This window comes from Coregonus clupeaformis, chromosome 24 (genome assembly GCF_020615455.1).
Source record: "Coregonus clupeaformis isolate EN_2021a chromosome 24, ASM2061545v1, whole genome shotgun sequence".
In the NCBI taxonomy this organism is placed as follows: domain Eukaryota; kingdom Metazoa; phylum Chordata; class Actinopteri; order Salmoniformes; family Salmonidae; genus Coregonus; species Coregonus clupeaformis.
In genome coordinates, this window is record NC_059215.1 from 47643436 (window position 1) to 47670673 (window position 27238).

The following is a 27238-nucleotide window of genomic DNA, read 5'->3' on the forward strand; positions in this document are numbered from 1 at the left end:
TGTATGTAGATTGATGAGCGGAAAAAACCTAATTGAATCCATTTTAGAATAAGGCTGTAACGTAACAAAATGTGGAAAAAGTCAAGGTGTCTGAATACTTTCCGAATGCACTATTTATTGCTCAGTTGGTTGGGCTGTTCAGAGGCCTGACTCTATGAACCGCACACACTCCTTTCATCCCCCCACTCCTTCACTCCGCCTCCCCTCCTCCCCCCCACTCCTTCACTCTGCCTCCCATCCCTCCCCCCCACTCCTTCACTCCGCCTCCCCTCCTCCCCCCCACTCCTTCACTCTGCCTCCCATCCCTCCCCCCACTCCTTCACTCCGCCTCCCATCCCTCCCCCCACTCCTTCCTCCGCCTCCCCTCCTCCCCTCCTTCCCCCCCACTCCTTCACTCCGCCTCCCCTCCTTCCCCCCACTCCTTCCTCCGCCTCCCTCTCCCCCCCACTCCGCCTCCCCTCCTTCCCCCCACTCCCTTCACTCTGCCTCCCCTCCCTCCCCCACTCCGCCTCCCCTCCTTCCCCCACTCCTTCACTCTGCCTCCCCTCCCTCCTTTCCCCCTCTACATGTCGGCTCCATTTCAGCTGCTGCCAGGGATCTCAGCTCTCCTCCCTCTCCCATTATCTCTCTCTGCTCTCTCTCCCCCTCCTTCATTCCCTCTCTCCTTGCCTCTCAAGCCCCAGCTAATAAATCACACACCAATCTGCTCCACCGATCTCTCTGCTCTCCCTGCTCCCTCCCTCTCTCTCTCTCTGCCTGCTCCCTCCCTCCCTCCCTCTGTCCTCCCTCCCTCTCACTCTGTGCTCCCTCGCTCTCTCTGCCTGTGCTCCCTCTCTCTCTCTCTCTCTCTGCCTGCCCCTATAGCTCCAGCCCACTGTTGTTAGGCAACACAGTGGGGGAGGAGGGGCAGAGGAAGAGATGGAGAAAAAGAGGAATGGGGAAGGAGGGTGGATGAAGGCTAGCAACCAAATCACCAGCCACTATGAGTTCAGAAACAACAGGCTTCTCTCTGTCAGTGTTTCAGAGAGGCTGGCACTTTTCCGTTGTTTTCCCCTCTCTCTTTCCCCCTGCTGTGTCTAACAGTTCTTGTCTTTCCCTCTGCAGGGTCTAACAGTACTTGTTTTCGGCAGGTAGCTTAGTGGTTAAAAGCGTTGTGCCAGTAACCGAAAGGTCGCTGGTTCTAATCCCCGAGCCGACTAGGTGAAAAATCTGTCGATGTGCCCTTGAGCAAGGCACTTAACCCTAATTGCTCCTGTATGTTGCTCTGGATAAGAGCGTCTGCTAAATGACTAAAATGTAAATGTAAAAATGTCTAACAGTACTTGTCTGTCCCTCTGTAGTGTCTAACAGTACTTGTCAGAGGATATAATAATAATAATAAATAATATGCCATTTAGCAGACGCTTTTATCCAAAGCGACTTACAGTCGTGCGTGCATACATTTTTTTTTTTTGTGTATGGGTGGTCCCGGGGATCGAACCCACTACCTTTGCGTTACAAGCGCCGTGCTCTACCAGCTGAGCTACAGAGGACCAAACCCTATTCCTTTTCTAGTGCACTACTTTTGACCAGGGTCTATAGCGCTCCCATAGGGCTCTGGTCAAAAGTAGTGCACTACTTTTGACCAGGGTCTATAGCGCTCCCATAGGGCTCTGGTCAAAAGTAGTGCACTACGTAGGGAACAACGTGCCATTTGGGACGCATACAGAGATGCTATCATTATGATAGCGTGCCGTAGCCTAATGCCCCGCTAACACAACACTTAAACAACACAAAGACACCATGAACAACGTGGAGTCAATAATACTTGACCCCATTGTTCAAAAAGCTGACCATGACAAAAAACCACAAGGGTCTGTAGATAATCCTTCCACTATCCACTAAAACCACCGGGGACAACTACAGTTTATAAACATGAACAACGTTTACAATAATCTATGGCGCATTAAACTGCTCATTCATTAAAGTTATTATGAAGTGTTACCAAAGGATCAGATCCTAATGAGACAAGCCACGTGGAGGGGAAATCACCACAGGCTTTAAGACAGATTTGTGTGTGTGTGTGTGTGTGCGTGTGTAGGTGTGCGTGTGTGTAGGTGTGTGTGTGTGTGTGTGTGTGTAGGTGTGTGTGTGTGTATAGGTGTGTGTGTGTAGGTGTGTGTGTGTGTGTGTGTATAGGTGTGTGTGTGTGTAGGTGTGTGTAGGTGTGTGTGTGTGTGTGTGTGTGTGTGTGTGTGTAGGTGTGTGTGTGTGTGTGTGAGACAGTGAGGGAAAACCACAGTGACAGACACAACACACCCCACATCCTCTCCATTGCGACACAACAACGTTAGAAGAACAACAACCTCTAACCTCAGTTCCTCTTATGAACCTATATTTCACTTTGCTTACAATCAAGTCAGTTCTCCACATTTGAGTTGAAATCAGATGTATTCATGTAACAACATATTGAACAATAGTACTAGTGGAACAATCATGCTGCAAACACTTGAATAAGCCGTTACTCAACATATTTGAGCTGAATTCGTTGAAAGGAGATATTTTCACGTACCTTTAGTATTGTGCAAACTACTAGTTTAGTTCGTAGAAGTTCAGCTAATCATTTCTCTCACACTCCTTTCTATTCAAACAAAAGGGTGTCGGGACATTCCGACACGAAACCCTTCCTGACTAAACAGTTACTAAATAACACTAGAAAAGCCTTGCGGGCACCGTATCATAACACTGCCAAAAAAAACATTGCCAAACTCTGTGGGTTGCCAACAAGAGTTAACAGTCAGGGAAAATGTGTGTGTGTGTGTTTGGGTGGTGGTCAGTTAGCTAGACCTTGATCCTACCACTGGGCGGCAGTTCTTGTAGCAGGCTTCCTCTTCACTTCTCCTCTTCACTTCTCTCCTTTCCTATATCCTCCCCTCCACACCCCCGCCCCTCCACACCCCCGCCCCTCCACACCCCCGCCCCTCCACACCCCCCGCCCCTCCACACCCCCCGCCCCCCGCTCCTCCACACCCCCGCCCCTCCACACCCCCCGCCCCTCCACACCCCCCGCCCCTCCACACCCCCCGCCCCTCCACACCCCCCGCCCCTCCACACCCCCGCCCCTCATGTCTGTGACAGAGCCAGAGAGATAAGCCTTAGCATGGTTGACCAATAGATCCTACTACCCACCGCGATGATACATCACAAACACATAGATATAGCTCCTCCTGTTGGCCAAAATATCATTATTAGCAGATTTATTTCCAGTTTGTTTGTTTGGCTGAATAATAACTTCAGATGAGTGGGGGGTGGGGTGCCTATCTGAGACTAGGTCAGATGAGTGTCTCAATTGTCTCAAGGCTTCATCTACACTGATTGAAGTGGATTTAACAAGTGACATCAATAAGGGATCATAGCGTTCACCTGGATTCACCTGGTCAGTCTATGTCATGAAAAGAGCAGGTGTTCTTAATGTTTTGTATACTCATTGTATGTGACTATTTCAGATTATTGTGAGGAGAATATATGTGACTATTTCAGATTATTATTATTTTGTGTTTATTTATTTTTAGTCATTTTAGCAGACGCCCTTATCCAGAGCGACTTACAGTTAGTGAGTGCATACATTTTTTCATACTGGCCCCCCGTGGGAAACAAACCCACAACCCTGGCGTTGCAAGCACCATGCTCTACCAACTGAGCTACACGGGGCCTATTTCAGATTATTGTGGGGAGAATGTATGTGACTACAGTCGTGGTCAAAAGTTTTGAGAATGACACAAATATTGGTCTTCACAAAGTTATGAGATATTTTTGTCAGATGTTACTACGGTATACTGAAGTATAATTTCAAGAATTCCATTGACAATTACATTAAGTTTATGCAAAGAGTCAATATTTGCAGTGTTGACCCTTCTTTTTCAAGACCTCTGCAATCCACTTCTGGGCCACATCCTGACTGATGGCAGCCCATTCTTGCATAATCAATGCTTGGAGTTTGTCAGAATCTGTGGGTTTTTGTTTTTCCACCCGCCTCTTGAGGATCGACCACAAGTTCTCAATGGGATTAAGGTCTGGGGAGTTTCCTGGCCATGGACCAAAAATGTCGATGTTTTGTTCCCTGAGCCACTTAGTTATCACGTTTGCCTTATGGCAAGGTGCTCCATCATGCTGGAAAAGGCATTGGTCATCACCAAACTGTTCTTGGATGGTTGGGAGAAGTTGCTCTCGGAGGATGTGTTGGTACCATTCTTTATTCATGGCTGTGTTCTTAGGCAAAATTGTGAGTGAGCCCACTCCCTTGGCTGAGAAGCAACCCCACACATGAATGGTCTCAGGATGCTTTACTGTTGGCATGACACAGGACTGATGGTAGCGCTCACCTTGTCTTCTCCGGACAAGGTGTTTTCCGGATGCCCCAAACAATCGGAAAGGGGACTCCAAAGAAATGACTTTACCCCAGTCCTAAGCAGTCCAATCCCTGTACCTTTTGCAGAATATCAGTCTGTCCCTGATATTTTTCCTGGAGATAAGTGGCTTCTTTGCTGCCCTTCTTGACACCAGGCCATCCTCCAAAAGTCTTCGCCTCACTGTGCGTGCAGATGCACTCACACCTGGGGGGGGATGTGACCAGTGACCCTGGAGACAGGCTGATTCTGTCATCTCCACAGCCCCCACTGTCACTTATATTCACTTCTGGGAGGAAGAAAAGCAGGAAGAGGAAGGAATAATGAGGCTGGTCCTGGAGGGGAGAGGAGGAGGAGGAGGAAGGAGGGGAGGATTATATATAAAGGAGGGAGCAGTGGGGCCGATAGGGACAGTGTCAGAGCGTGTGTGTGGTGTCTGAGCGTGTGTGTGTGTGTGTGTGTGTATGTGTGTGTGTGTATGTGTGTGTGTCTGAGCGTGTGTATGTCTGTGTGTCTGAGCGTGTGTGTGAGCATCAAGGTCAGGGGTACATTTACACCTGTCCCTCAAGGCTGTGTGTGGGGCTTTAAAGGACCAAACGGAAATCACATCACTGGGCTGGGAGGGAGGGAGGGAGGGGAGGGGAGGGGGAGGGGAGGGAGGGGAGGGGAGGGAGGGAGGGAAGGAAGCAAGGAGGGAGGGAGCAGAGCAGGGAGTGTCCTTGAATGGCTAAGTACTGACTGGTGATGGGTGGGAGAATAACTGGTTGGCTAACTGGTGATGGGTGGAAATGACTGGTTGGCTGACTGGTAATGGGTGGGTGAATGACTGGTGATGGGTGGGTGAATGACTGGTGATGGGTGGGTGAATGACTGGTGATGGGTGGGTGAATGACTGGTAATGGGTGGGTGAATGACTGGTAATGGGTGGGTGAATGACTGGTGATGGGTGGGTGAATGACTGGTGATGGGTGGGTGAATGACTGGTAATGGGTGGGTGAATGACTGGTGATGGGTGGGTGAATGACTGGTGATGGGTGGGTGAATGACTGGTAATGGGTGGGTGAATGACTGGTGATGGGTGGGTGAATGACTGGTAATGGGTGGGTGAATGACTGGTGATGGGTGGGTGAATGACTGGTGATGGGTGGGTGAATGACTGGTGATGGGTGGGTGAATGACTGGTAATGGGTGGGTGAATGACTGGTAATGGGTGGGTGAATGACTGGTGATGGGTGGGTGAATGACTGGTGATGGGTGGGTGAATGACTGGTAATGGGTGGGTGAATGACTGGTGATGGGTGGGTGAATGACTGGTGATGGGTGGGTGAATGACTGGTAATGGGTGGGTGAATGACTGGTGATGGGTGGGTGAATGACTGGTGATGGGTGGGTGAATGACTGGTGATGGGTGGGTGAATGACTGGTTGGCTGACTGGTGATTGGTGGGTGAATGACTGGTTTGCTGACTGGTAATGGGTGGGTGAATGACTGGTGATGGGTGGGTGAATGACTGGTGATTGGTGGGTGAATGACTGGTGATGGGTGGGTGAATGACTGGTGATGGGTGGGTGAATGACTGGTGATGGGTGGGTGAATGACTGGTTGGCTGACTGGTAATGGGTGGGTGAATGACTGGTGATGGGTGGGTGAATGACTGGTGATGGGTGGGTGAATGACTGGTGATTGGTGGGTGAATGACTGGTGATGGGTGGGTGAATGACTGGTTTGCTGACTGGGTGGGCTGGGTGACTGGCTGAGCTATGGACACCATGGGGAGGGCTTACAACCTTACACAGACTACCCCCTGCCTACCGCCTCAGGCAGTAGGAAACAATATGTGGCTGCTGGCTGCTATCGGCAGAGGGTGATTAGTGGCCTATGATTGGCCTGTGTGTGTACTGGCTTTATGGTTTATTCAGATCAGACTGAACCATTATGTTCAATTAAAGCAAATCAACACATTCACTTCAGATCTGAGCCCACATGATTCACTTCCGTCAGATCTGAGCCCACATGATTCACTTCCGTCAGATCTGAGCCCACATGATTCACTTCCGTCAGATCTGAGCCCACATGATTCACTTCCGTCAGATCTGAGCCCACATGATTCACTTCCGTCAGATCTGAGCCCACATGATTCACTTCCGTCAGATCTGAGCCCACATGATTCACTTCCGTCAGATCTGAGCCCACATGATTCACTTCAGTCAGATCTGAGCCCACATGATTCACTTCCGTCAGATCTGAGCCCACATGATTCACTTCAGTCAGATCTGAGCCCACATGATTCACTTCCGTCAGATCTGAGCCCACATGATTCACTTCCATCAGATCTGAGCCCACATGATTCACTTCAGTCAGATCTGAGCCCACATGATTCACTTCCGTCAGATCTGAGCCCACATGATTCACTTCCATCAGATCTGAGCCCACATGATTCACTTCAGTCAGATCTGAGCCCACATGATTGCTGGACAATGCATCTGGATGTTAGTGATTTGTAATAATAATAATAATAATAATAATAATACTACAAGACTAGGTTTTACTAGTCCAGGTCAGGACCGACGCAAACTAATATGTTTTACTAGTAACTAGTCCAGGTCAGTAATCTAGTCTATAATCCAGGTCAGTAATCTAGTCTATAATCCAGGTCGGTAATCTAGTCTATAATCCAAGTCAGTAATCTAGTCTATAATCCAGGTCAGTAATCTAGTCTATAATCCAGGTTGGTAATCTAGTCTATAATCCAGGTCAGTAATCTAGTCTATAATCCAGGTCAGTAATCTAGTCTATAATCCAGGTCAGTAATCTAGTCTATAATCCAGGTCGGGTAATCTAGTCTATAATCCAGGTTGGTAATCTAGTCTATAATCCAGGTCAGTAATCTAGTCTATAATACAGGTCGGTAATCTAGTCTATAATCCAGGTTGGTAATCTAGTCTATAATCCAGGTTGGTAATCTAGTCTATAATCCAGGTCGGTAATCTAGTCTATAATCCAGGTCAGTAATCTAGTCTATAATCCAGGTCAGTAATCTAGCCTATAATCCAGGTCAGTAATCTAGTAACTAGTACAGGTCAGTAATCTAGTCTATAATCAAGGTCAGTAATCTAGTCTATAATCCAGGTTGGTAATCTAGTCTATAATCCAGGTCGGTAATCTAGTCTATAATCCAAGTCAGTAATCTAGTAACTAGCCCAGGTCAGTAATCTCACAACAGAAGGTGTATGCAACTATAGACACAGTATCTAGAACACTATGTCTCAATATTACTGCTGTATCAATACTACTGCTGTATCAATACTACTGCTGTATCAATACGTCTCTAGACCACCGTACGTATCTAGACCACCGTACGTATCTAGACCACCGTACGTATCTAGACCACCGTATGTATCTAGACCACCGTACGTATCTAGACCACCGTACGTATCTAGACCACCGTACGTATCTAGACCACCGTATGTATCTAGACCACCGTACGTATCTAGACCACCGTACGTATCTAGACCACCGTATGTATCTAGACCACCGCTGTATTAATACTACCGTATGTATCTAGACCACCGTATGTATCTAGACCACCGTACGTATCTAGACCACCATATGTATCTAGACCACCGTATGTATCTAGACCACCGTACGTATCTAGACCACCGTACGTATCTAGACCACCGTATGTATCTAGAACACCGTATGTATCTAGACCACCGTCTGTATCTAGACCACCGTACGTATCTAGACCACCGTATGTATCTAGACCACCGTATGTATCTAGAACACCGTACGTATCTAGACCACCGTACGTATCTAGACCACCGTATGTATCTAGACCACCGTATGTATCTAGACCACCGCTGTATTAATACTACCGTATGTATCTAGACCACCGTACGTATCTAGACCACCGTACGTATCTAGACCACCGCATGAATCAAGACCAATGTACGTCTCTAGACCACCGTATGTATCAAGACTACTGCTGTATCAATACTACCGCATGCATCTAGACCACCGTATGTATCTAGACCACCGTACGTATCTAGACCACAGTATGCATCTAGACCACCGTATGTATCTAGACCACCATATGTATCTAGACCACCGTACGTATCTAGACCACCGTACGTATCTAGACCACCGTATGTATCTAGACCACCGTATGTATCTAGACCACCGTATGTATCTAGACCACCGTATGTATCTAGACCACCGTATGTATCTAGACCACCGTATGTATCTAGACCACCGTATGTATCTAGACCACCGTATGTATCTAGACCACCGTATGTATCTAGACCACCGCTGTATTAATACTACAGTATGTATCTAGACCACCGTACGTATCTAGACCACAGTACGTATCTAGACCACCGTACGTATCTAGACCACCGTACGTATCTAGACCACCGTACGTATCTAGACCACCGTATGTATCTAGACCACCGTACGTATCTAGACCACCGTACGTATCTAGACCACCGTACGTATCTAGACCACCGTACGTATCTAGACCACCGCATGAATCAAGACCAATGTACGTCTCTAGACCACCGTATGTATCAAGACTACTGCTGTATCAATACTACCGCATGTATCTAGACCACCGTACGTATCTAGACCACAGTACGTATCTAGACCACCGTCTGTATCTAGACCACCATATGTATCTAGACCACCGTATGTATCTAGACCACCGTATGTATCTAGACCACCGTATGTATCTAGACCACCGTACGTATCTAGACCACAGTATGCATCTAGACCACCGTATGTATCTAGACCACCGTATGTATCTAGACCACCGTATGTATCTAGACCACCGTCTGTATCTAGACCACCATATGTATCTAGACCACCGTATGTATCTAGACCACCGTACGTATCTAGACCACTGTATGTATCTAGACCATCACTGTATCAAGACCACTGCTGTATCAAAGTTTACTTCACCAAGCAAGCAGCCCTGTCCTGCACACATGCTCACTTAGTTAACGTTAACTGGCTAGCTAGCCAGCAGGGTAGTTAGCCAGCAGGGTAGTTAGCCAGCTAGCAATCTGTGGTACTTATGCACGAACACTGGACTGGCGCCAAAGTGAACTCATCCTTGATACAAAAATAACACGGTTTCTGTCTGGCCCTATTATATGTTAGTGGGTTTATTTAGTTAGTTTTCTGAAATATGCAATCTGCAAAAAGCAAGACCGTTACTGCAGATCTATCATTCAGGCTATGTGCTTGCTTGAATTCATGATGAGATAACATTGTTTGCTAGCTAGCTAGCTAAATTGGTATCAAGACAACCGTATGTATCAAGACCACAACACTGATTGTGATTTGTCACCATCCCAACCCACATTGTGTAATTTCTGATATATTGTAATACCAGACCCTCCAAGCCACAGCTGTCTGACATATTTTAATACCAGACCCTCCTAGCCACAGCTGCCTGAAATGGGAATCTAAATTCAAATGGAGGCCAACAATACAGGCCCTCAATCATTTCCCTCTTCCTCCTCTCTCACACACACCTCTTCCACACTGAAGATTTATTCCACAAGCGATAAACAGGATGCAGCTGCTCTTAAGACTTGGAGGGGACAGAATACGATGAGAAGGGGACTGAACCCAAATCTAATGAGGGCTTTTTTCTCTTTTTTTTCCCTCAGAGGTCCCAACCAGCAGCTCTACAACCCATCTCAACAGCTCCATCTAAAGATAACCACAGTAACCCATAATAAGCCACTGTAACATTGGAACAATACGGTCCATTCAACGGTTTTGTGTCCACTGAGCCAGGCAAGCGCAATCAAGCGCAGCTTGAAATAAAAATAAATATTATTTGAACCCAGCTCTGATGTAAACATGTCCTCTCTGGAAGTTAAAGGTGAAATGTTGTCAAATGTTGTCAAATAATATAATAATAAGTGTCTTACCACTTCGTCTTCTGACCAGCACTTCTCTATGAGTTTGGGAACAGGCTTCTTGACCAGGCGCTGTAGGGCCTTGCCTGCATCATAACTGCTCTCGTGAAGCTGGGGGTGAGCAAACCAACACTTCAGGTCAATATTCAGTGTTTGAAAAAAAAAAAAAATTTGATGTATACTTTTTATATATAGTAAACATTTATTGTAACATGCAGGAAATAAGGCATTGACGTATCTATAAACTATGACTGTTGGGCACAGTACACTGAACAAAAATATAAACGCAACATGTAAAGTTTTGGTCCCATGATTCATGAGCTGAAATAAAAGATACCAGAAATGTTCTATAATCACATTAAGCTTGTTTCTCTAAAATGTTGTGCACAAATGTGTTTACATCCCTGTTAGTGAGCATTTCTCCTTTGCCAAGATAATCCATCCACCTGACAGGTGTGGCATATCAAGAAGCTGATTAAACAGCATGATCATTACACAGGTGCACCTTGTGTTAGGGACAATAAAAGGCCTCTCTAAAATGTGCAGTTTTGTCACACAACACAATGCCACAGATGTCAAGTTTTGAGGGAGCGTGCAATTGCTATGCTGACTGCAGGAATGTCCACCAGAGCTGTTGCCAGAGAATTTAATGTTCATTTGTCTACCATAAGCCACCTCCAACGTCGCTTTAGAGAATTTGTCAGTTTGTCCAACCGGCCTCACAACCGCAGACCATGTGTAACCACGCCAGCCCAGGACCTCCACATCCGGCTTCTTCACCAGCGGGATCGTGAGACCTGCCGCCCGGACAGCTGATGAAACTGTGGGTTTGCACAACCGAAGAATTTCTGCACAAACTTCCAGAAACCGTCTCAGGGAAGCTCATCTGCGTGCTCGTCGCTCTCACCAGGGTCTTGACCTGACTGCAGTTTGGCGTCGTAACCGACTTCAGTGGGCAAATGCTCACCTTCGATGGCCACTGGCAGGCTGGAGCAGTGTGCTCTTCACGGATGAATACCGGTTTCAACTGTACCGGGCAGATGGCAGACAGCGTGTATGGCGTCGTGTGGGCAAGACGTTTGTTGACATCAACGTTGTGAACAGAGTACCCCATGGTGGCGGTGGGGTTATGGTATAGGCAGGCATAAGCTACGGACAACGAACACAATTGCATTTTATCGATGGCACGAACACAATTGCATTTTATCGATGGCAATTTGAATGCACAAAGATACCATGACGAGATCCTGAGGCCCATTGTCGTGCCATTCATCCAAATCCATCACCTCATGTTTCAGCATGATAATGCACGGCCCCATGACGCAAGGATCTGTACAAAATTCCTGGAAAGTGAAAATTGTCCCAGTTCTTCCATGGCCTGTGTACTCACCAGACATGTCACCCACTGAACATGTTTGGGATGCTCTGGATCAACGTGTACGACAGCGTGTTCCAGTTCCCGCCAATATCCAGCAACTTCGCACAGCCATTGAAGAGGAGTGGGACAACATTCCACAGGCCACAATCAACAGCCTGATCAACTCTATACGAAGGAGATGTGTCACGCTGCATGAGGCAAATGGTGCTCACACCAGATACTGACTGGTTTTCTGATCCACGCCCCTACCTTTAAAAAAAAAGTATCTGTGACCAACAGATGCATATCTGTATTCCCAGTAATGTGAAATGCATAGATTAGGGCCTAATGGATTTATTTCAATTGACTGATTTCCTTATGAACTGTAACTCAGTAAAATCTTTGACATTGTTGCATTTTGCATTTATATTTTTGTTTAGTGTAGATATGCATGCACAAACAAGTAGCATTTTTGATTCAATTTTCTTGATTTGTTAAACGTCTAAGGAGATATCAAGCTCTACTTAAAACAGTCATCACAGAGATACAAACTCTGCCACATTGGGATAGCAAATTGAGTTTAGGGAGGAGAGACAGTGACCTGCTAGCGATGGTCATTCTCTGGTTTATAGAGTCTGAATATAAATACACTGTTTAGGATGATTTCAGTTAATTCTTTGCTTCCTCTGGTCTAGATTCATTTTGAAAGCAAGGGTCAAAGCTCTGATCAAGCATGATACATCGGAAGTGTCAGACGCCTGGTTTCTTCTTTATGATGAAGCAGAGGAAGTGCTACTAACCTGGGTCTCTAGTTCTGCCATATTTGTTCTACCATATTAGTTCTAGTTCTGCCATATTTGTTATATTTCTACCATATTAGTTCTAGTTCTACCGTATTAGTTCTAGTTCTACCATATTAGTTCTAGTTCTACCATCTTAGTTCTAGTTCTACCATATTAGTTCTAGTCCTACCATATTAGTTCTAGTCCTACCATATTAGTTCTAGTCCTACCATATTAGTTCTAGTCCTACCATATTAGTTCTAGTTCTACCATATTAGTTCTAGTCCTACTATATTAGTTCTAGTTCTACCATATTAGTTCTAGTTCTGCCATATTAGTTCTAGTTCTACCATATTAGTTATAGTTCTACCGTATTAGTTATAGTTCTACCGTATTAGTTCGTTCTACCATATTAGTTCTAGTTCTGCCATATTAGTTCTAGTTCTACCATATTAGTTCTAGTTCTACCATATTAGTTCTAGTTCTACCATATTAGTTCTAGTTCTGCCATATTAGTTATAGTTCTTCCATATTAGTTATAGTTCTTCCATATTAGTTATAGTTCTACCATATTAGATATATATTTCTACCATATTAGGCCGGTTGGACGTACTGCCAAATTCTCTAAAACGACGTTGCAGTCAGCATGCCAATTCCACGCTCCCTCAAAACTTGAGGAATCTGTGGCATGGTATTGTGTGACAAAACTGCACATTTTAGAGTGGCCTTTTATTGTCCCCAGCACAAGGTGCACCTGTGTAATGATCATGCTGTTTAATCAGCTTCTTGATATGCCACACCTGTCAGGTGGATGGATTATCTTGGCAAAGGAGAAATGCTCACTACCAGGGATGTAAACACATTTGAGAGAAATAAGCTTTTTGTGCATACGGAAAATGTCTGGGATCTTTTATTTCAGCTCATGAAACATGGGACCAACACATTACATGTTGCATTTATATTTCTGTTCAGTGTAGTTTTGCTGAACATGAGAAGGTAACTCGCATCTTTATCAAATGTATTTTTGATTTGTTTCTTGTCAGTCTGTCAGAGGTATACCGACGCAGGCTTGTGTTGTGTAGTTACTCACCGTGTTCAGTGCGTTGAGTGTGGTGTCATCTCGAGAGGCTGCTAGACAGCCGTCTTCTGTAGAACCTCCGTCACACATCCCAGCGAAGGCGGCCATGCTCCTGGAGAAAACACAGAGAACGGGACATTTTAAAGAAACTTCTACTAATCAAAAACAAGCTACATTGCAAGTCACAGAGAGAAAGTAAATACAACTGCATTTCCAACTTCCAAGTCATCTTAGACAGATATAAAAGCTATTCTTTGTAAGATCAGTCGTCTTTTTAATATTTTTCATACAGCAAGAACCTTCCAATACATGTATCACTCTAGGACTCTTGGCCCTGTTCAACACTTTGGTGGCTGGTAACCAGGCCAGCACAGTACAGCTTACTTGGGCTCCCGAGTGGCGCAGCGGTCTAAGGCACTGCATCTCAGTGTTTGAGGTGTCACTACAGACCCCCTGGTTCGATTCCAGGCTGTATCACAACCGGCCGTGATTGGGAGTCCCATAGGGCGGCGCACAATTCGCCCAGAGTCGTCTGGGTTTGGCCGGTGTAGGCCGTCATTGTAAATAAGAATTTGTTCTTAACTGACTTGCCTAGTTAAATAAAGGTAAAATATATATTTATTTATTTTTTAAACAGTGGAAAGCGGGTATAGGACTATTCCCTTCTGACATGGAGCAGGGTCATGTCTACTGAGCTCACCTAGCAGCCTTGAGGCAAGTTGACAGACGGTATTGGATTATCTTTCCAGAAAGAGTAGGGACAGAGGTCGTGTCTCACCTTGCAGCCCTGAGGTACATGAGCAGGTCACAGTCGTTGACCCCTGGCATCCACACCAGCTCCTCATTCTCGGTCACATGACCCAGGCCCACCGGGGCCTCGGAAGGGAAGGGCTGCAGCTCGGGAAGCTTGGCCTAAGTAGGGAGGAGAGAGGAGAGGGAGGAGAGAGGGAAGACAGAGGGGGGAGAGAGGGAGGGAGAGACAGAAAAGAGGAGGGAGGAGAAAGGGATTGAGAGATGGTGTCAATCACACTACAAATAGCACCGCAAGTCTAGCCTGTGAAATATCAGCTTTCAGATCCTTTTCATCGCAATCTAACAGAGTGGCTTGTCTGAGCAAATATCACAAATCACTCTGGTTTATACATCTCTAATAGGATAATGTTGGGAAACGTTTACAATTTCACTCCTATTGTAATTAATTACAGGTCATATTTTTTGATAGGAATCTGTAAACACTGGACAGCTACTTTAATAATAAGTGTAAGACGACTTACTTGATGACTGGGCCCCACTCTGATCTCTCCCTGTGTGCTGTTTAGTCGCCTGGTAGACAGAATAAGTTGTTAGATCACAACAAAGAAAATTCATACTGATGGTGTTACAGAACTAGCTTAGCGCAACCTGGAAACAGGTTAAATGAACTGACTAGGTCCTTTCCCTTGAGGTAATCATTGTCTGGCTGGAGCAAAATAAGACATATTGTCTTTATTATAGGACAAGGTAACCAATCATGTCAATACCTCAGCAACAAAGAGTTTCTGGGGAATATTTATTAGTAAAAATTAAAGACGGGCAGAAATTGTACCGCCATTTCCTAGTTGCAAAAAACTCTAATAATTCACCTAATCTCAGTTTATGTGACAAAACAAGCAGTCATAGTGTGGAGAATCGTTGTACCATCTAAACCGGCATTAAGTATATTTTCCAATATCAAAAATATTGCATTTTCAGCTGTTTGAAGCTGGTGTACAAAACAGAACGTCAAAGACGTCAAAAGGAAAATTCAGAACAGGAAGCATAGAAATAGCGCACGTAGAACCGATCTACCGCTTCTTAGACTTGCTTTCAGCGGGAAAGTAAAGCTCTATAACTCACATTTCTATGGGAATTTGGTCGCCCACAAAGTTACATATCGTAGCTTTAAAAGGCATATTGCAGATTTTGTTGCAATGTATATTTCAAGATTTAGATGTATTTTTCTATGGAAGAGATGCTTCTGTACACAAAGAGAACGTGTTTTCTCTAGGATATTTTTTTGCAATAAAATGTGTGAAACACCTCTTAACGCTGATATTATAGACACATTCAGCAACAAACAAAACAGCATCCCACTTACAGGAGGGGGGGGGGGGGATATACACACTATTGCATTGAAATAGAGCCTGCCTGCCAAATGGCTGTACAAATGCTGGTAACCATAGCAACAACTGCCTAGCAATTTAATAATAACAATAATAATAACAATAATAGTAATGTCCCTCCAGCTGCAGTGGATTAAAGAAAATGACAAGACGTTCCTTTTCAAAAGCCCCCCCTATCCTCTCCTTTCCCTTCCGTTGCCTAGGTAACGGCGCTTAGATTTTCATACGGTCTAGTCCCTAGATCGGATAGTTGCTGCGGGGCTGAGGCGGCCCAGAAACTGTCAAAGAGTGATTTGCGACGCCGAGACGCTCTCTCACTCTCCATCACTTGAGCTGGCTGTGGCTAGGGCTGGCTGGACTGGGTTTGTTGAAACCCTGAGACTGCTAGGTCCCCCGTGCTAGCTTTAAAGCCATCCAACCACAAGCCTGGCCCCATCACTCTGACGGCTACACGTCTGTCTCAGTGGACTAATCCATTGCAGAGGCCACGGGGACGGCACAGTCCATCCACTCTAAGACACGTGATACTGAAATTGTATACGTTTATATTATGTAAAAAATAAACGGTGCAACACTAATAAATATAATATTATTTTTTATAACAAAAAATTGGATACGATCGCTGCCCGCGGTTCTGAAACAATCTTCAGTGTGCCGCAGAATTGACACCTTTCCCTATGTTGCCATGAGCATTATAGCAATGTTAACAAGGATATTGGGATCGAGAACAATGTGGCGGAGGCAGCAGCAGCAGAGATGAGGAAACAGCCCTTGCCTTTAGCCTAATTGTCTAAGAAAATTGAGGAGAGAGGAAACCCCAACTTAATTAGGTCTATAATTAATAGCCTAACTGTTAAATGGGCCTGGCTTTATAAAACCATCCATATATAGCTACACAAATAAGACAGATCTTGCTTCTGTTGCCTGTTTTAGTGTTTGATTCAGTGAGTACCAAGCCTCATGCAACGGCAAAACGTCGGATAAAGCAATCTCACAGATTCGGCTGTTTTCAATCTTTGTTATGTTGTAATAAAGGCTTTACAATTTTTTTTTATTTTTTTAGAACAGACTGGTATTACTTAACATTTATTTAGTGTTGTTTACACTGTTCCAAACAGGCAGAACAATTATATTGTAATCTAACAGCACCTGTTTGTCACACATAATATGCACGCAGCTCTCGCTCCTAGACCCTCCTTTATCTAGATCTCCTTCTTATTGTTATTATAATTATTATTATGATCATTATAATAATATGTAATGTCGTTATCATTAGTAGGCTTTGTATAGTAGCCTTTTATAATCACCATTGAGCTGTAGGCCTAAGAGCACGTCCTGTTTAGTCTTAATACCGTAACTTACTTAGGCCCATATTTCAATATATGTAGACTGACCGCCTTGACAACATTTGACATTTTTTATTTTTTATTTTTAACATTGAATGCTCCGAGAGCGAAACGAGATGGGTGGGGCTAAAGCTTAAGAGGGTGTGAACGATGCTGAATGGGTGTAGACAAAGAAGAGCTCTTCAGTGAGAGAACACCCCACTGACCATTTTACTCGCCCTAGCAGAGATGGTTCGGCTGTTTTCATGTTATCCAGAGCGTTGGTGACTAACTGTGCTGCTGGGGACGTTTACTGACACCGGCCGTATTCAACGGGTGTTGTGCGCTCGTAAATTCATCAGTTAATCTGCGCTCTGTCATACTCAGACTGAATTTACAAACACACCCGAAATGGTTACTTGCATAGTGGAGTCTTTTGTTAAGACATGTAGCTAGCTAGCTAGGTAAACAATGAACCATAATCCCAACTCATGACGTTACTACCCTGAATGAATCTGCAGGTAGCAAACCAACCAGGTTCAATGTTAGCAAGCAAATGGCTCAGATACGAATAATTAGATCATACACGAATCGTTAGCTAGCGAGCCAGCCAGCTAACGTTAGCTAACTAGCTAACAGTACACTTTAAATTGAAATGAAACCACTTTGTCAAAATGATCTCAGCCAATCATGGCTAGTGGAAGTGTTGCTGTCTTTTTCTGTGGCTTAACCAACTAGGCTCGTAATTTCATTTAACAATTTTACAGATAGCATACAAGTTTGTTATTAAGGCACATGAAAGTTCACATGTTCCAGAAGGCATTTCTGTCAAAAAAAAGAATTTTTATTCAAAAAATTTTTTACATTCAAATGGCTCTCCTGTGGAGTAGTGACATACGCCTAGTTTCCTGAAACGACTCACATATGGCCTACTGTATCAACCAATCATTAATTTGTTCATGCCATCACACAGCATACGAGACATTCATGCTTTGAAATGCAATCAAGCATTTTAGTTTTTAAAATTAAATAAAAAGGGAGCTTTACATTTGTACATTTTAGTCATTTAGCAGACGCTCTTATCCAGAGCGACTTACAGTTAGTGAGTGCATACATTTTCATACTCTTTTCTTTTCTTTCATACTCTAACTACAATTAATCTTAACAATAAATAAACCGCAATTCATGAAGGCATGCAACTGCTTTTAGTCTTCTGTAATAAATACTTTATATTTTGTTTTCTCGTTAGAACAGACTCTCTGGTACATTTATTTATTTAGTGTTGTTTACACTGTTCCAAATGGTCCGATAAAATAATATTGTAATCTAACAGCAACTGTTTGGCACACATAAATACTCACACAACGCTTGCTCCTATACCCTCCTTTTTCTTGATATCCAGTAGTTTCCACAACTAAGTCAAATGTCTTCCACCGATCTGACTTCCCCTTTCCCTCCTGAGCAACCAGTAAACATTCGCCCGTTTCGAGTTTATTTTTCACGTCCTCCGAATCAATTTTGCTGTTCCTGTGTTCGGAGTTTGTTATAACCAATTTGTTGATGTGATTATGATAGGCTAGAGGTCAGGCCCTATGGGTCACATGCTTACATGTTTCACGTGAATAGAGCAAGGGTCGAGGGGAAAGGGAATGTTTTTCATGAACAAAATTAGGGATTTCGGTAAAATAACTTTTCAGTCAGAAACAAGCAAGAAACTAAAACGGCTGAAATTATGTTGCAGCTTCAGCCCATTAAACGCACAGCGCAATAAACACTTGCTGTGATGTGGTGCCTTTTCACTGCAGTAGGGAGGAGATCGAGCCAACGTTTGCCAGTCACTCAGGCTCTCGCTGTGATTGTTTTGTAACACAGTGTGACCATCGGGCTCTTCCTTGAGGCATTTGTGTGTCTTAATTATTTAATCAAACAGCGTGCTTAAATTATCAGACAAGCTCAGTGCATATGTGGTTGATTTTATTCAAACACATTGGGTGCGTCTGTCTATATATGGAAAAATAAGTAAACAGGACGACTCTCTGTCAACCAAGATTATTTTTTTGGTCGGGGGACAGTCCTAGGTTATTCAAACGACAGGTTATTCACTGCAGTTTACAGCCGAGACTAGAGTTGTGTACTCACTTGAAAACAATAATAACATTCTTCATTACATTGTGTTTTGTTGTAGCCTAGGTAGGACACATTTCTTGTCCATAAAAACTGAAACGATAGGGTAGCTTTTCGAGCTAGTAGGAGGGCACTCGGCGCATCCTCGGGAGTGCACATAGTGTAGGCTATGATTTCGTTATCTGATCAACTTTTTTTTTCCTTTCACTGTGTAAATTGTGGTCCTCTGTAGCTCAGCTGGTAGAGCATTGCGCTTGTAACGCCAAGTTAGTGGGTTCGATCCCCGGGACCACCCCATACGCAAAAATGTATGCACGCATGACTGTAAGTCGCTTTGGATAAAAGCGTCTGCTAAATGGCATATTATTTATTTATTTATTATTTATAAATTGACTGGATATGTTCACGGCAGCATTAAGCCTAACATCGAGCTTTTGAATTATGGGCTAATATGCATACGCTTCTAACTTAGGCTGTAGGCTACATCTGAACCCTGTCTGTCTTTGTTCTGTTGCGCAATAAACACACCTGGTCTCTCCGCTGCCACGGCTACTCCTTTTCAATCTTGTGGAGTCCCAGGAAAAGCCAGACTACAAAAGCCTGTTTGGACACTTATTTTGACTTATTTCTTTAGCCTCCTAACAGCCTATAGGAGGAGAGATGCACGCTTCCTCTTGCTTGCTGAATGTTAAAGTTTAAGAACGGGCGGGGAGTTGGAAAGGAGAAGCCCATATTTTCCAATAGGCCAATCTTAACACCGGGCTACATCCTGACAAAACAGGCCTACACCGTATGGAGTGGGATGCTAATGTGCCTTTCAGGAACTTCTAAACCGTCGAGAACAGACGCGAACTGATTCAAATGGTTGTTGCGTAATCAGGCCTAGACTGTTGGCCTATGCAGTCATTTCATCATGAAACAAAAACAGGACGTTTGAGCGGTTATTCAAATTAGCCTGCATCACTGCAGTTTACAGCCTACGCACAATCACTGTGTATTCAACTTGATAACAATAACACATTCCTCATTGCACTGTGTTTCTGTAGCCCAGGTAGAATAAGGTTCTTGTCTATAAACGTAGGCTTAGGCCTAATCAATAGTGGAGCTTTGCGTGCCCAGGGACAACAGAGTGCAGCTTGAAGGAACACACAGATCTGCCGTTTCATAATCTTTTTTTCTTCTTCTTCTTCTTGCACTTTGACAGGTAAATATTTAACCTATAGCCCTTATATTTAGCTAATGAATAGCCTAACATCTAGCTAATGTTTAAGCTTCTTACTTCGGCTACACATCACTAGCCCCTCTCTTCCAGCTGTATCCGTGAGCAGCAGGCTATAGCAGGGGTAGTCAACCCTGGTCCTGTTTTTGATTTAACCAACCTGGAAGACCAGATGTGTTGAATTTAAGCAATCATTGAACTGATCAATTAGCTCAGTTGGTCTGGTCTGGTGCCTATTTGGAACAAAATCCTGCCGTACCTGTGGAACTCCAGGAAAATGGTTCCTACCCCTAGGTCATAGGCAAGCCTCTCCACAATAGGCCATTCATCTTCTCGTGAAATCCCAGGAAAAGCTGAGGAGTATTTCTGTCTGCAATAAAGCCCTTTAGTGGGGAAAAAACTCATTCTGATGGGCTGGGCCTGGCTCCCCAGTGGGTACGTGGGCCTATGCCCTCCCAGGCCTACCTATGGCTGCACCCATTGTCCAGTCATGTGAAATCCATAGATTAGGGCGTAATTAATTTATTCAATTGCCTTATTTCCTTATGTGAACTGTAACTCAGTAAAAAGCATTTGTTGTTGAATTGCTACATTTAAATACGAGTTACTTTATTATTTTTCATCAGGCCTACATGTACATTGAAGTATTATTAGCAGTTGTCACTATGACAATGAACACACCCTGAAAGCACTGAATGGTCTGAACAAGTATCTGTGGGTTAGAGACCTCATGAATGGTCTGAACCAGTATCTGTGGGTTAGAGACCTCATGAATGGTCTGAACCAGTATCTGTGGGTTAGAGACCTCATGAACGGTCTGAACCAGTATCTGTGGGTTAGAGACCTCATGAATGGTCTGAACCAGTCTATGTGGGTTAGAGACCTCATGAATGGTCTGAACCAGTATCTGTGGGTTAGAGACCTCATGGTCTGAACCAGTATCTGTGGGTTAGAGACCTCATGAATGGTCTGAACCAGTATATGTGGGTTAGAGACCTCATGAATGGTCTGAACCAGTATCTGTGGGTTAGAGACCTCATGAATGGTCTGAACCAGTCTATGTGGGTTAGAGACCTCATGAATGGTCTGAACCAGTATCTGTGGGTTAGAGACCTCATGAATGGTCTGAACCAGTATCTGTGGGTTAGAGACCTCATGGTCTGAACCAGTATCTGTGGGTTAGAGACCTTATGAATGGTCTGAACCAGTATCTGTGGGTTAGAGACCTCATGGTCTGAGCCAGTATCTGTGGGTTAGAGACCTCATGAATGGTCTGAACCAGTATCTGTGGGTTAGAGACCTCATGAATGGTCTGAACCAGTATCTGTGGGTTAGAGACCTCATGAATGGTCTGAACCAGTATCTGTGGGTTAGAGACCTCATGAACGGTCTGAACCAGTATCTGTGGGTTAGAGACCTCATGAATGGTCTGAACCAGTATCTGTGGGTTAGAGACCTCATGAATGGTCTGAACCAGTATCTGTGGGTTAGAGACCTCATGAATGGTCTGAACCAGTATCTGTGGGTTAGAGACCTCATGAATGGTCTGAACCAGTATCTGTGGGTTAGAGACCTCATGAATGGTCTGAACCAGTATCTGTGGGTTAGAGACCTCATGAATGGTCTGAACCAGTATATGTGGGTTAGAGACCTCATTAATGGTCTGAACCAGTATATGTGGGTTAGAGACCTCATGAATGGTCTGAACCAGTATCTGTGGGTTAGAGACCTCATTAATGGTCTGAACCAGTATCTGTGGGTTAGAGACCTCATGAATGGTCTAAACCAGTATCTGTGGGTTAGAGACCTCATGAATGGTCTGAACCAGTATCTGTGGGTTAGAGACCTCATGTTCTGAACCAGTATCTGTGGGTTAGAGACCTCATGAATGGTCTGAACCAGTATATGTGGGTTAGAGACCTCATGAATGGTCTGAACCAGTATCTGTGGGTTAGAGACCTCATGAATGGTCTGAACCAGTATCTGTGGGTTAGAGACCTCATGAATGGTCTGAACCAGTCTATGTGGGTTAGAGACCTCATGAATGGTCTGAACCAGTATCTGTGGGTTAGAGACCTCATGGTCTGAACCAGTATCTGTGGGTTAGAGACCTTATGAATGGTCTGAACCAGTATCTGTGGGTTAGAGACCTCATGGTCTGAACCAGTATCTGTGGGTTAGAGACCTCATGAATGGTCTGAACCAGTATCTGTGGGTTAGAGACCTCATGAATGGTCTGAACCAGTATCTGTGGGTTAGAGACCTCATGAATGGTCTGAACCAGTATCTGTGGGTTAGAGACCTCATGAACGGTCTGAACCAGTATCTGTGGGTTAGAGACCTCATGAATGGTCTGAACCAGTATCTGTGGGTTAGAGACCTCATGAATGGTCTGAACCAGTATCTGTGGGTTAGAGACCTCATGAATGGTCTGAACCAGTATCTGTGGGTTAGAGACCTCATGAATGGTCTGAACCAGTATCTGTGGGTTAGAGACCTCATGAATGGTCTGAACCAGTATCTGTGGGTTAGAGACCTCATGAATGGTCTGAACCAGTATCTGTGGGTTAGAGACCTCATGAATGGTCTGAACCAGTATATGTGGGTTAGAGACCTCATTAATGGTCTGAACCAGTATATGTGGGTTAGAGACCTCATGAATGGTCTGAACCAGTATCTGTGGGTTAGAGACCTCATTAATGGTCTGAACCAGTATCTGTGGGTTAGAGACCTCATGAATGGTCTAAACCAGTATCTGTGGGTTAGAGACCTCATGAATGGTCTGAACCAGTATCTGTGGGTTAGAGACCTCATGTTCTGAACCAGTATCTGTGGGTTAGAGACCTCATGAATGGTCTGAACCAGTATATGTGGGTTAGAGACCTCATGAATGGTCTGAACCAGTATCTGTGGGTTACAGACCTCATGAATGGTCTGAACCAGTATCTGTGGGTTAGAGACCTCATGATCGGTCTGAACCAGTATCTGTGGGTTAGAGACCTCATGATTGGTCTGAACCAGTATCTGTGGGTTAGAGACCTCATGATCGGTCTGAACCAGTATCTGTGGGTTAGAGACCTCATGAATGGTCTTGTGTTACCACCTTATGATTATAGGTAGCGTGCCGTAGGATGCGTTGATCAGTTGATTGACAGGGGTAGGACTGTAGAACGATAAACTTTCCTCTAGTGTGGATGCTCACCAATGTTTTATAGTTATGTAGCCTATAGTTTATCATTATACAGTGCATTGGGAAAGTATTCAGACCCATTCCCTTTTTCCACATTTTGTTACGTTACAGCCTTATTCTAAAATGTATTTAAATAAATGTTTTCCCTTATCAATCTACACACAATACCCCATAATGACAAAGTGAAAACAGGTTTTTAGAATTTTTTACAAATGTATAAAAAAAAACATGAATACCTTATTTACATAAGTATTCATACCCTTTGCTATGAGACTCGAAATTGAGCTCAGGTGCATCCTGTTTCCATTGATCATCCTTGAGATGTTTCTACAACTTGATTGGAGTCCATCTGTGGTAAATTCAATTGATTAGACATGATTTGGAAAGGCTCACACCTGTCTATATAAGGTCCCACAGTTGACATTGCATGTCAGAGCAAAACCAAGCCATGAGGTTGATGGAATTGTCCGTAGAGCTCCGAGACAGGATTGTGTCGAGGCACAGATCTGGGGAAAGGTACCAAAAAATGTCTGCAGCATTGAAGGTCCCCAAGAACATAGTGGCCTCCATCATTCTTCAATGGAAGAAGTTTGGAACCACCAAGACTCTTCCTAGAGTTGGCCACCCGGCCAAACTGAGCAATCGGGGGAGAAGGGCCTTGGTCAGGGAGGTGACCAAAAACCCAATGGTCACTCTCAGCGCTCCAGCGTTCCTCTGTGGAGATGGGAGAACCTTCCAGAGGGACAACCATCTCTGCAGCACTCCACCAATCAGGCCTTTATGGTAGTGTGGCCAGACGGAAGCCACTCCTCAGTAAAAGGCACATGACAGCCCGCTTGGAGTTTGCCAAAAGGCACCTAAAGGACTCTCAGACCATGAGAAACAAGATTATTTGGTCTGATGAAACCAAGATTCAACTATTTGGCCTGAATGCCAAGCGTCACGTCTGGAGGAAACCTGGCCTCATGAATGGTCTAAACCAGTATATGTGGTGGTTAGAGACCTCATGGTCTGAACCAGTATCTGGCACCATCCCTACGGTGAAGCATGGTGGCAGCATCATGCTGTGGGGATGTTTTTCAGTGGCAGGGACTGGGAGACTAGTCAGGATCGAGGGAAAGATGAATGGAGCAAAGTACAGAGAGATCCTTGATGAAAACCTGCTCCAGAGCGCTCAGCACCTCAGGCTGGGGCGAAGATTCACCTTCCAACAGGACAATGACCCTAATCACACAGCCAAGACAAACACAGGAGTGGCTTCGGGACAAGTCTCTGAATGTCCTTGAGTGGCCCAGCCAGAGCCCGGACTTGAACCCGATCAAACATCTCTGGAGAGACCTGAAAATAGCTGTGCAGCGACGTTACCCATCCAACCTGACAGAGCTTGAGAGGATCTGCAGAGAAAAATGGGAGAAACTCCCCAAATACAGGTGTGCCAAGCTTGTAGCGTCATACCCAAGAAGACTCGAGTCTGTAATCGCTGCCAAAGGTGCTTCAACAAAGTACTGAGTAAAGGGTCTGAATACATTTACATCATTTAGCAGACGCTCTTATCCAGAGCGACTTACAAATTGGTGCATTCACCTTATGATAGCCAGTGGGTCAACCACTTCACAATATTTTTTTGTTGTTAATTTTTACTTTTCATTTGTTTTATATATATATATATATATATATCGTTTTTCTCGTATTTTTTATTTAATATATAAAAAAATGTTTGGGGGGGGGGGGTGGAGAATGATTACTTTTATACTATCCCAGGTATTCCTTAAAGAGGTGGGGTTTCAAGTGTCTCCGGAAGGTGGTGAGTGACTCCGCTGTCCTGGCGTCGTGAGGGAGCTTGTTCCACCGTTGGGGTGCCAGAGCAGCGAACAGTTTTGACTGGGCTGAGCGGGAACTGTGCTTCCGCAGAGGTAGGGGGACCAGCAGGCCAGAGGTGGAAGAACGCAATGCCCTCGTTTGGGTGTCTTATGTAAACGTGATATTTCAGTTATTTATTTTTTACATTTCTAAAAACCTGTTTTGCTTTGTCATTATGGGGTATTGTGTGTAGATCGATGAGGGGATTTTTTAAATTTTTTAAATCAATTTTAGAATAAGGCTGTAACGTAACAAAATGTGGAAAAAGTCAAGGGGTCTGAATACTTTCCGAATGGACTGTAGATATTGTTATAGTTATTGGTTTGGTGGATGGCCCTTAACTCTGACACAATGAACAGTATTATCACAACAGAACTAGCCTACCAGTAGGTCTAGCTAACGTTAGCAAACTTGAATTAAATAAATATAAAATCACACCTACTTACTTGAATATTCTATAAATTGACTCCTTCAAATAATTTACTTTGGCAAGTTTGCCACCAGCGCACTGCAGTGTGGAAGTTGACTCCATCACCTCCGTAGTTTGGCTGTGCCCATTGAAAATGAGGTGGATACCATAGCATTGTTGAGTCCTCGTTTCTGGTTGGCTTGAAAGGCATTCTAGAGTGTGCATTATTTCCCTATAACGCACGGTCAATCAGCATGGTAGAATTCAATGGCTACAGTTCATTCGTACAAGTTCTATGTTTGAGCTGCTTTTGAAAGCAAAAGTCCTATTTAAAACATTATTGGCATTGTTGAATTCGATTTTTTCATAATAGCAAGCTAGGACTGATGGTTTGGTTAGCAAAAAGGCAAGTATGTTTGGTTACCAAGGCAACTACTGTAGCTATTCTAGTAAACTTGCTAGCTACTTCAGTGGATGTTGAACACATTTCGAGCGACAAGCGTGTTAAAATTATAGCCATGGTATAAAAAGGGATAATCAACTCGGAGCGTTATGCGTTCTCTGGAAAATAACGCAACTCCGTGCGACACACCTTCCACGCCGTTTATTCTTTTCCATACAACGCATAGCCCCTCATTGATTATCCCTTAAATGTAGTGTTAATCGTTTGAAGAAATCAACCAGGCCATACAATAGAAATACATACCAACAGCCTTGTATTAGAGGTGTGAAACAGCATGAAAACATCATCATCATTAGTGTAAGACCAGGGAAAAAGACAAAGTGAGATGAACAGGTGAGGTACCAAATCCCCCACACACACTGGGTTACTAGGTAGTCTGACAGGACTGAGTAAGGAAGGCAGGTGAGGTACCAATGAACCATCATTACTTTGCTATTAGACAATATATGTTTAGTTGAATTCTATAAATGTTATGTTTGGAGAAGGGAGGAATCAATGAGTTGAAAAGTCTACACTTCTTTAAAAAGAACCCATTTATTTATCAATCCATTTATGAAAAATATGTAAGGGATTGGGGGTACATTTCCTTATGCACGTCGTCACAAGTAATATTCTAGGAAAGTAATATCTGATATTTTAAATGTCATCATATTATTATACCTGACCCTGAATATGCAGAAATATTCAAATGTAGCTATCCAACAGTCTTGTAACACTGTTTCAAATCTGTGTATATTTTGTTTTGTAAGAGTCAGTGAAACTTCTATAGCCAAGTCCTTACAACAGGAATTGTGCTCAACATATTTAATGTCGTCTAAAATAGAAAATGACATATGCAAGACCAAACAAGCATCTTTGTATTATTCTTCTGTATTATTGTATTCTTTACTTTCTGAACCGAAACAATAACAAGACAGTCCTGATCCAGCATGGTGTAACTTTACCGTCCACCACAGCGATCAAGGCAAACCCCGCCCC

At 44.1% G+C, this 27238-nt stretch overlaps 1 protein-coding gene across 7 annotated transcripts in view; it reads right to left on the reverse strand.

Annotated features, from left to right (window-relative positions):
• rerea (arginine-glutamic acid dipeptide (RE) repeats a) overlaps positions 1-27238 on the reverse strand; it is a 252759-nt gene that overhangs the window by 55839 nt on the left and 169682 nt on the right. For all 7 annotated transcript variants that reach the window (XM_045207289.1, XM_045207290.1, XM_045207288.1 and 4 more), the window contains 4 exons: positions 14804-14852; positions 14308-14441; positions 13542-13641; positions 10325-10423 (listed from right to left, as the gene is read on the reverse strand). In XM_045207289.1, coding sequence (XP_045063224.1) covers positions 10325-10423; positions 13542-13641; positions 14308-14441; positions 14804-14852 — 382 coding nt within the window. The remainder of the gene's footprint in view (positions 1-10324; positions 10424-13541; positions 13642-14307; positions 14442-14803; positions 14853-27238) is intronic.